Consider the following 11,178-nt stretch of genomic DNA (forward strand, 5'->3'; position numbering starts at 1 on the left):
ATGTCACTCTTAACAGAATAAACCCACTTGCCCCCCACTGTTTTCTTGCCCCTTGGCAGTGGAGTAAGGGTAAAAGTGTTGTTTTCTTTTAGTGACTGGATTTCTTCATCCATGGCTTTAATCCATTGTTTTGAGTTAGCTGACTCCACAGCTTCTTTAAANCCACTGTTGTGGACTGCTTGCGGACTGCTGAAGCTTATAGGGAATCCAGATGTTTTGGATTGTTGGGTGTTTCTGTTTTTGCCTTTGTGAAGCGCTATGAGATGACTGTTGTTGTAAATATGCGCTATACAAATAAAATTGAATTGAATTGAATTGAATTGAATGACCTTTTCCCTATAGGGGGAAAACAGATCGGAGCAAGTGTGGCCTAGTTACGAGCCACTTCCTGTTTAGTATTAAGCAGTTTTTTTTAAACCTAAATGTATCTTCCACAGTATTTTCTAAAACATATTATCTATTTTACTGTCTTTACTAAATATCCCATGAACTGAATCTTGTCTATGAGACGTAATTAACTGCAATGAGATTAAGCTTTATAACAAATATTACTGCTTTGCCACTGAACTTGAATCCCCACAAAATATGACACTTTTTCAACCTGTTGCTTGTACTCTCTTTTGTATCAATAATCTTTCCACATTCATACAAACCTCCATCTGATGTGATCAATTTTAGTTAAAAAGTCCAATTACATGTTCTACCCTCTACTAGATGGAGCATATTCAAGTGATAACGTCCCCTATAATCTAACCCTGATTTCATTTTCACTCTTTTCTGATGAACAAAACACAAGAGGAGCTGAGTTTCATTGTAGTTTAAATTCATTTCGACAACAAACCTATTACAGTTTTATCAAAAACGAGTCGGATACAACAGAAACACTGTACAAACACGCTGGAGAACAAGTGCGGTCACAAAGCAAGTCACCATCAGGACATCTTCTGAAAGACAAACACCAGGTAGATACCTGCACGGGGCAGAAGACACAGGAGAAGGTTCAAGTTCATCCATTTCTAAGTGATGTGTAAGTGATGTTGAAGAAATATCACACTTTTAGGCTTAGATCTGGTTAATTTTCGCCAATGAAACTGAGACATAAGTTCAAGTACTGTGTAGGCTGAAAATCCAGTAATTGTAATTTTTACGGTTTCTAGATGATCATGTGTCACTTCAACAGGTTTGTAAAGATATCATTCCTCTCAAACCCACTGGTGGGTTTTAGGGTTCGGAGGGTTAATATGATGTTTGACAACAGAGAAACTTACTGGTTGCCTCCCACTCAGATCTGCTCAAAGTTCCCTGCACACAAACAAACACACTGTTAGAAAAACAGGACGAAACACTCTGAACCACGATGAAGCTGTGTGGCGTCAGCAGACTCACCACTGGAGGTTTCACTCCGGCTCTGCCACAGTGCTCTTTTGCATGGCAGTACTCTTCTCTGCTGTCAGAAGCCGGTCGACCTCCACCCTCGCAGGGAAATGGCTGGAAATGGCACAAATACACCCAAAACACACATTGACTGCACAGTCTAGTCCACATATAAACCGCATGACGTCCTGTTTGTATCCTGTGTGTGTCATCAGAATTTATCATTGATTACTGATTGATAATTCACCTCCAGAGCCATCATCTTCATCATGAGGCTGCGATGCTGCTCCTTCTTCACTTTCTCCTCGAAGAACTCAGAGAACCTCTGCTTCAGCACCAGACGCATGTTGTAACGTTTTGCCATGCTGGTCCAAACACAGACACAAATGGAGTTACAGTCCCGTCCAAAAAAAGTACATCTACAGTAGACAACTGCAGACTTTAGTCATAATAAAAAGCAGATCTTACTGTTCCAACAGAGGAAAGTAGACGAGGAACTCTGGAACGTTGACAACGTCCTCGAGGCTGAAGTGATACTGACATCCGAACAGAGGATAGACGCCTTTTGACTGAAAGGAAACTTTAAAAACCTCATTGCCAAACGACAGAGAGTCTGACGCCTCCAAACGCTTTCTGCAGAGTAAAAGGAGGAACGAAGCAGTGACACAGTTATTCTATGCGTTCTTCACATATGTCCAAATAGACAATCAAAGAGATTTCTAGTCATTTCACAAACTGAGGTCTCTAAACGTCCTGTCAGGATGCATTTAGAGTTTTAAAAAAAAAACAAAAAAAAAGACATCTGTGGTCTTACACGAGTTCAAAGGCGTCCGGCGTCGTTCCGATGAAGAACCCTCCAGGCTTCAGACGCTCACAAGCGTTTCTCAGCATCATGTCGGCCTTCTGCTCGCTCTCAAATGAGTAATGATACACAAACTGACAGCTGCAGATGTCAAACATCAGCTCAGCGTCGTCCAGCTTCTCCGACAGCAACTCCTGCGTACAGAGGTCACAGGTCACTCACAGTCATCACTTCAGTTGAAGAAGACTTCCTTTAATGTGTTAGAATCAGTGAAGTGATGCATGTGGTGCGGTTCAACCTTGGAACAGTCTGCAGTGATGAATTCGGCGCTGAAGATTCTCTCGTTAGCGTGACTTTTCCTTTTCATGTCGTCATACCGACTCTGGCACTGTTCCACAGACACTCCTGCTATATCTGCAAACACCAATCAATAAAACAATCCTCACATCTCTTACCAGACAAATAGAAAAATAGTTCAAGGATTCAATCAGTCCAACGTTGATCTACAAGAGATGAGAACTACTTATTTTATGCAGTCCAGGATGTGTATTCTGAATGTTTTCAGCTTGTTTGACTGATCATCAACAACCGCACATGTCCAAAAAAACATTCCAGTCAGACAAAGAAAATCAAATTCAACATGAATTGACAAAACATAGTACCTTTAAATATATAATTTGTTCACATCTCTTGTTATTGACATTTTTTTTTATTGTGATCTGAATGTCAGCTTTTTTTCCAGTATTTTCTAATAAAGACTTTCATCTGTTGAAGTTATTTTTTAAAGTAATTTTTCAGTTTATTCCACTATTGCAATGAAACTTTAAAGTTTGTCTAATACAACAAAACATGTTTGTGTAAATATGTTCTGTTGCACTGCAGAAGAACATATTCATAAGGTAATTTACTTTATTAACAGATTCAGATACATGGTCCATTTAGTTTCTACATTGGTTTCACTGATGTGAGAAGCACAAACAAAACACAAACACAAATGGAGTGAAGATTCAATTGATCTGCAACTATTTTGATAGTAAGTTAATCAGGAAAAATATCTAAAATCTCTGGTTCAAACGTCTTACATGTAAATATTTCCTTTTTTCCCCCCTCCTCTATGATAGCAAACTTAATATCTTGAGTTGTGGACAAAACAACACGTTTCACAAATCTTTAACAATATATATACCAAAAAAAAACAACTAGTAAGTCAATCCAAAAAATAATTGACAGAGTAATAAATAATGAAAATAATTGCTAGTTTGAGCCCTGATCTACAGTACAGATCTGAAAACAGCAGGAATGTATTAAACAGTAAAAGACCCCATCTAGTGGCACAACCAGGTATTACAGCTCATCGCCAACAGTGTTTCCTCTAGGATTTGTTTCAGCAGCGGGGGCAGGCTCTGTGGGGAGCCGTGGCGACGTAAACAAATGACATTTGACTGCAGATTTTACTTTTACAACCAATTTATTGAATGGCCAATTAAAAATGGCTTTTTAAAGGCTGAATGTAAAAATAAAAATAAAAAATAAATAAATGTAAGTTTTCTTTTTTATCTAAGGCTCTGTTGCAGAGAAATTCTCGGAGAGGCTCAGCAGCAGACATACTGCAAGCTGATCCCCTGAAGCCTGTTTCTCTAGTCAGTCTTCACCTACAAATAGAAACAATAATGAGATAGTTTCTCTCATTTTCCTACACTCTAATCATTTTAAAAACGTTTCTAGTTTGTTTCTAATGATATATTATTACACTATTTTTTACCTGACCATCATCATTTATGAGTCAGTAAAAGGCTAATGATGGCTAGCGTCACTTTCATCAGGTGTCTTACTCTTCGTAGAGAAATATTTGAACAAACTCATCTGAAGATGCAGTCAGCAGTTCCATCATGGTGTGTAGGTATAATTCAGTTCAATTCAATTCAATGTTATTTGTTTACCGTATATTTACAACAAGTCATCTCATAGCATTACATATGTGCTTGTATAAGCTAAATGCTATCAGTTAGTTTACTCACATTCGTGACACTGGGCGGCCCCGGGCCCAATTAACTTAAGATACCGATATGTTATGTAACAATAGCAGGCCATCAATGTTGTTGCGAAAGTCTATTTAACTTGTAAAATCTATTCTGAGTTACCTTAAGCTAATAAGTCTACCTTTTCTCCAGTAAGTTGCTGCCCTATTCTCCAAGACGACCCTCCTCTGACTCTACCCCTTTTCCACCAAGAAGAACCAGATGCTAGTTCTGTGCTGGTGCTAGTTCCAGTGCTTAGTTGGTTAAAATCTGGCACCTCCAAAGAACCGGTTGCTTTTCCATTGGCCAGGAGCCAAGTTAGAGCCACGCCATACGTCATTGCATAATAGCTGTTTACCGAACAACACTTGTGCCACATGGAAGTCCATGCAGGACTCCAGACTAACTCCTTTTTAAATTTTTTATTTTTTTTTTAACCGGTGCGACCAACTTTCTCATTTGTTCGCACTTCCCATCTTGTCACAGGCAAAACACATGACCAGCTGAACACTTTCTTATTGATAGACTCTACAATTTACGATGTTCCCTGAACGCTCCACATAGCAGGCTGCGCTCGCTGCTGTTGGTGGCCGAGGTGCTCAGATCGGTGTGCGACCAAAGATGACTTTACAAAGAGTTAACTAGGGCGTTCTAATGTCAGATTTGTCCAAGATGAAACCAAGTCATTTTTTTCTCATGCGGTCTTTTCTATTAGAGGAATAAACAGCGTCACTTTCAAGGCCGCGCTCTCGCGAGCAATTACCATTGTATTAACCCCCAGAGAGTAGAGACTGAGCAAGATAGCTATCTGTAGTTTACCGTAGTAGTCACGAGCACCCAGCCCAGTGCAGGACTCTGCTGTGACGGTGGAGACATGCGGTGGTGGTGTATTTGCGACAATAACAAAAAAAAAAGAAAGAAATTTGAAGGAGTGGTGGCTAGGATTAAGGAATGGCGGCCCGCCACTCCTAAATGAATGTAGAGGAAACACTGGACAATATTTAGGTGTGTAAGTAGCATGGGGAACTGCTAAATATTAAATGACGAGGAAAAAAACTTGATCGCCAGTGATTACCTGCACAGACCAGGTGATTTATCCCTCCTCTTCTCCACTTCAGCAGGTCTCCTCCTTTGCCACAGCCGAGGTCCAACACAGACACCTGCTGAGGTCCCGCCTCCCTCACCTGCTCCAGGATCTCACCTGTCGATCAAAGGAAGTGAAGCACTGGTTCATTATATCTTGCAGTAAGTAAAAACTGAACAGTAAAAACCTTCACATTGATAAAAGAGTACTTATTACTGATCAGTTACCAATGAGAACGCTCTTCAGCCAGTTGTTAAAGTTCCTCATGAAGAAGATTCTACTTTGACTTCGAGCCGCCAGACCGACTTCCTGCAGCCTGTTGTAGTGAGTCGCCACCTTCACGCTGTGATCAGTCGCCTGACAAATCAAAAACACATTAGCGATTTGGCTCAGTTGTTCAAAATGCTTCCTACACGTCTGACCACCATCTGCTCTCAGTAAACTGATAATCAGTAAATGCACCAGCTTCTTGGTGGGTGACGTCTCCTCCTCCTCATCTTCATGTCTCCTCTTCGTCCCTGCCTTTTGTCCTCCTTTCTTCTCCTCCTCATCCTCCTCCTTTCCTCCCTCCTTCTCCACGTCTGTCCGGAGAGACTCAAGCTCCATCTGCACACAGAGGAGATGAGACAAAGACAGAATAATAAGAAAAAACGCTCTCAGGTAAAAATAGTTCACAATTAAGGGTTTTATCATCCCGGAGAGGGTATTATTGTGGACAATTCAAATGCAAAAATAATATAAACACAGTGCATCAGCATGCGTATAAAAAGGGACACTGCAAAACTACTGCAGTAACTTGAATAAGTCATGACTGGATGAAAGGAATTAATGAGACATAGTTATAGGTGCTGTACGGTTAGATCTGAGTGCAGTGTTTCACATAATTTATCCTAAGTTGGTGCTGAATAAGTTAAACTCATAGGATTTTGAAGTATTAAAAGCTGTCTCGCTAGTAAGATAAATGGTATGTTTTAATACAACATTGAAGTCAGGATCCGATCCAAGAGTTAACAGAAAAAGAAACTCAACAGATTCCACATTTTTTCTCCTCATTTTTTAATGATGCAAAACTATGTTAGAAATTTAGGATAAACACTGAATGCTGTCTGAAACTAACGTTTTCATTTATGAAACCTATATTCTATTAGTGAAAATGCAAAAAAAAAAAAAGTTTTCACTACTTAAAAAAAAAAACAACAATAATGTAGATCACATTAGACAAGGTCTAGAACAAAACCCACTACATACAGACTGGTCAGCTTTGGACTACATTATGCTGGAGAGACTAAAGAGTCAGATTTTTGTGAAACCTTTATTCTACTCGAGTAAATGCAAAAAAAATAAATAAAAATGGGGGGGAATTTCACTGCGAGTTTTTGCAGGTAGCCCACATAAAACCAGGTCCAAACGAAAAACAACAGGTGTAAAAATAGACGGCGATTAGCTTTATAGCTGACAACCAACTTGATGAATCGTTGCAGCTCTCAATCAACAGTAAATTGGTCTCTATACTGACCTATTTGATTACTTTTCGTGAGTGTTAATGTGATGGAGGTGTTTTGATGTGTAATTGAAGCATTGATAAAATATTAAAGAGGAGTAGCGACTGTTACAGTACAGCTACTGGACACCCAAATAAAACCAATTAAAGTCACTTAAGTGGTGTAGCAGCCGAAACAAGCAGTATTTCAATTACAACTCAGCTACACCAGCGGGTTTAGGTTAGAGTTAACTGGTTTATTAGCTGTGGCTGCCTGTGGTTAAACCATTAGCACTAAGCTGCTCTGATGTTGCTTACATCCTGCTAATAACCGCTAATGTTCGCAGCTAGCAGGCTAACAGCTAACAGCTCTGTTATTTCAATGAAACTCTGGCTGAGATTAACTGTATCACTCGGAACCACCGACTGGGTTTAAACTGTCAGCAGGCAGTAAACAAACCGGTAAAGTCGGCGGTAACGGCGAAATACGTTAAACGTTACAACATAAACAATCAACTCACGGTGCTCCGGATAACACAACGCGTGCGCTCTGAGCAGCGTCCGGCTGTGCTTACGTCATATTTCTGCGTCGCAAGTGACAACATGGCGACGATGTAAACAGTTAAACAGGTGAATCAGAAAAGAGGGCAGGTTTCTGTGCTCCAGTCGGATCATTTTATCGATTATACATAATCCTCAGTCTAGTTATCACAACACGTCTGATCAATAAGTAGATCACGTTTATTATCGGCTGACGGAGAACGTTTTTTTTTTCCACCAACGCTATCACATCTGCTATTACACCAAACTCCGTTAACAAATGAACTAAAATTAGAATATTTCGTCATTTTCATCATCAATAGACACCATAAAGTACAGGCGGACACAAAGGAAAGTTTTTGAAGCGTTCCGTTAAGATCGGCCAAGAAGTCAGTCACTCAACGGGAATTTATTTAATTGAAAAAACAAAAGCAGGTGCTGGATGCAGAAATTAAGAATTAAACAATGCTTAACAGACGGTTGACTTGACTTTCACATATAGTAGCAGGCCAAAATTAGGGTGATACACTCAGAACCCCCCCCCCCGAAAAAAAAAAAAATCTGATAAGTCAGCAAACTCTTCATCCAGTTTATTGTCATATCCAGCTTGCATTTAGTATTTTTAACATCGTGCTGCTGTAGTGACAGTGAATGTCCAGCAGGTGGGGCTGTGAATTCTTCCTGCAGGTGTTCAGGAGACTAATCTGCACACACAAGATGACGTTGAAAACTTTACTGAGTGAATTTATACAGCTTTTATTTGGCATATCTGGATTCATGTGCAATATTTGTGTATATTTTTTCTTTTATTTGCTCCTACAGATTAACATAAGCTCAATCATTTGGAAAATCAAACAAAACCAGTTACAACGGACATAAAATTTCTTGTGTAACTGAAAAGTATTACTTTGCACAAAACAGCCTTTTAAACTGCAGAAAGTACAAAACTCCAGCTAATGTTCTATAATGAACTCATTGATTTAAATATTACTGTGTAAATAGAATTCGTCTTGTTTCGTTTCTTTGGCAATAAAACATTGAAACAGATCAGACTGGATATCAAAAACTGCATGAAGCTCAAACTTGATTTAAACCTCAACATTTAAATTAAACTTTGCTGCTGACCGCAAATAATTATTGCCCCAAAGAGCAGCTGGTACTGAACCTGGGATCACCTGGTTGGCAGGTTTGGGTCTAAACACCTGAACTAACATAACACCTCTGTCAATGTACAATTTTTCTTTGTGTTTTAAAATCCTTGTTCGGACGCCAGAATGGAGCTGAACATTAGTTTATATGATGCAGAACTTCAAAAACTCTTTCAGTCACACAGTCAAATGAAATGGTGACAGAATCTCGGGTTAGAAAGATGCAGACGGGACTCAAAAGAACCATGAAAGATAAATAAAAATTAGCACAAAACCACATAAAACAAACATGTAGAGACTCAAACCAGCGACAAAAACACCAAACATCTATGAGACGACACAAAAGTGTCACTTTACAGTTGTTTTGTGTTACTTTTGCATGTTTCGTGTTTATCTAGTCTATTTAGTGGTTTTGTATCTTTCTGTTATTCCGTAGAGATCATTGAGTATGTTTTAGTGATATTTGTGATAGGTTTGCAGGTTTCTGTGGCCCTTTTGAGTCTCTTCGTGGTTGTTATGAGTGACACTGTGTTTGTCTTGTGTGGTTTTGCCGTTGATTTGAGCCTGATCTCCAAACACTTGCATCACTGAACACATCATAGTTTAAAACAAATACAAGCACTGTTTTGGATTTAGATGTGAATAATTTCAGACAAAAGTGTGAGTTGGAAACAAGCTAATATTGCTCCAAGCAGTAAAAGCTAGATGTTTACCTGAGCCAGCTAGCTTTCTTGCCTTGACTTATTGTCTCCCTTCAAGTGTCTCCGTGAAGTGAAACTGGAAACTCGACGATACGCAAACGCAAAGACGCAGTTTAAGTTTGGTTTACTTTTTAGAGTTTGGGTTTGGTTTTTGGAGTTTGTTTTATTTGGCAGTTTTGTTCTCACACATTCATTCATCCCACACACACACACACACACACACAGTGACTGACCTGAATCTATCCAGCCCGGGCGCGACCCAACATCTCGTTGTTGATGGTCTCCATCCTTCTCCACTTGACCATCTTTAGCGCTGAGCAGCCGCAACAAGCAGGAGAGAGAAAGATCAAACCAAATGTGAAGACTTGTGAGTTTCAGTCTGAACACGTTTATACTGAGATCCAACTGGAATCATGTGTTTACAGCCATATGTTTGTCATCTGTGCCTCTGACCTGAATGGAGACAGTTGAAAACAAGTGTCTCTGTGCTTAAGTGGTTTGAGATGTTCTTCATGTAATTAGTATGTTCATGGTTCAAATCCTGCTCTTTACCTTGATGTTTAACTTTTCATGAAAAAGAAATGTTCTATCTAACAATGTGTTCGTTCTTCTCCTGAACGTGTCGATAGTTTCATTTTCAAAGATATACTAAATAGTTGTTTGTTTCTGAAGCTTTCAGCCTCATCCTGGGAGCCTTCATGATGGATTTCCTTCACATCATTTTAGCGGTATAAAACTGAGTGAGTGAATCCATTAAAGAAGGCTAGCAGATGTGGCTGAAAGCTCCAGAAACTGAAAGAAACCTCAGTGAGCAGATAAATGTGGGTTTCAGTTGCGGCCAGACCTGCAAACTCAGCTGCTCTGTGAACAACTGAGGAGTTCTGCTGGAGGGATGGACTGAACAAAACAACTGTCACATTATCATCCTGCACAGTCTTTTTTTTAATGGATACTCAATGACACATTATGTTGATGTGTCTGAAATATGCAGAAACATGCAGCAAAGTTCCAACTTGAAGATTCTTTGAGGGGAAGAAAATGGTTCAAATATAACTCCACATGAACCAACACAAGTGTAGGTCCAAAAACAAACAAAACTATCAGTTAGAGCAACACCATCAGAATCTCTATCAAATTCTTTTAAATATTTACACCATAAAACTCAGTTAGTATTGATGCAGCCACAACATCAACACTGAAAACCAGCAGAACATGATAACAGTTGTTTATTTCAGCTTTTGCAGATGAATTGTCAAACAAACGAACAGTGAAGTTCTTAAAGCAAAAATACTGCAAGAAATAAAAGGGTATTTGTAGGAATAAGAAAAACATATTTAAAGCCTGATTAAACTATGTCTAATGCAGATGAGTTGAGAAGGAGAAAAATACATATAAACACAATGAAACTATTTTGTTCTTCATTCACCATAAGTTTATTTTTAAATTTATTTTAATAAAAAAAAATGTGTGTGTGTAAATATTCTATTGAAATTAAACCATTTTACATTTTCAAACACAATAAATGTTTTTCTTGAAATATTTCTAGATGTGATTCTTTAGTTACAATAACAAGAACAACAATGCATGATTTTTTCTCTCATCAAGGTTGAAACAGAATAATTCTAAAGTTTTTGGTGTTTAAATTTTCTTTTTTTAGTTAGCATTTTTAAGTCACTGTTTCTGACGTAATGTCAAATGTTAGTTAAAACCCCAGTTGAACTGACTTTATTCTGGATTTAATGGAAACATTTAGACAGCAAGACTTGTTTCTGTCACAGCAATATATGAAAACAAGTGACTTGATGAAGAAGTTTTTATTGAAATAATCAAAACTGCAAAACTCTGCAAAACGTGATCAATGAGAAAGAAAGAGACAGACAAGAAGCAAGAGGCAGAGTTAATGACTGCAGCCGAGTGAGACCAGTGTGATGTTCCACTGAGGGAGGTCAGGACTGGGAACACTGGTCTCTCCTCAGTGTCTCTGAGACCGGAGTCTGGGAGCCCTGGGTGGCCTCACAGCTCACAGAGCCC

At 38.9% G+C, this 11,178-nt stretch overlaps 1 protein-coding gene and 1 long non-coding RNA gene across 2 annotated transcripts in view; both read right to left on the reverse strand.

The window, feature by feature from the left end:
• Positions 1 to 802: 802 nt before the first annotated feature.
• rnmt (RNA (guanine-7-) methyltransferase) lies at positions 803 to 5,884 on the reverse strand. The gene is made up of 10 exons (XM_008290565.1): positions 5,741 to 5,884; positions 5,506 to 5,635; positions 5,270 to 5,395; positions 2,475 to 2,590; positions 2,189 to 2,370; positions 1,843 to 2,007; positions 1,622 to 1,739; positions 1,387 to 1,488; positions 1,269 to 1,302; positions 803 to 970 (listed from the first exon to the last, which is right to left on the reverse strand). Exons 1-10 carry the CDS (start codon positions 5,882 to 5,884, stop codon positions 933 to 935), a joined length of 1,155 nt encoding a protein of 384 aa, XP_008288787.1. The 3' UTR covers positions 803 to 932.
• Positions 5,885 to 10,867: 4,983 nt separating this feature from the next.
• LOC103363792 (uncharacterized) overlaps positions 10,868 to 11,178 on the reverse strand; it is a 20,863-nt gene continuing 20,552 nt past the window's right edge. Inside the window, exon 3 of the long non-coding RNA XR_520514.1 lies at positions 10,868 to 11,166. This is a non-coding gene — a long non-coding RNA (uncharacterized LOC103363792). The remainder of the gene's footprint in view (positions 11,167 to 11,178) is intronic.

The sequence above is a fragment of the Stegastes partitus genome, unplaced genomic scaffold (assembly GCF_000690725.1).
Source record: "Stegastes partitus isolate 25-593 unplaced genomic scaffold, Stegastes_partitus-1.0.2 Scaffold15, whole genome shotgun sequence".
NCBI lineage: Eukaryota > Metazoa > Chordata > Actinopteri > Pomacentridae > Stegastes > Stegastes partitus.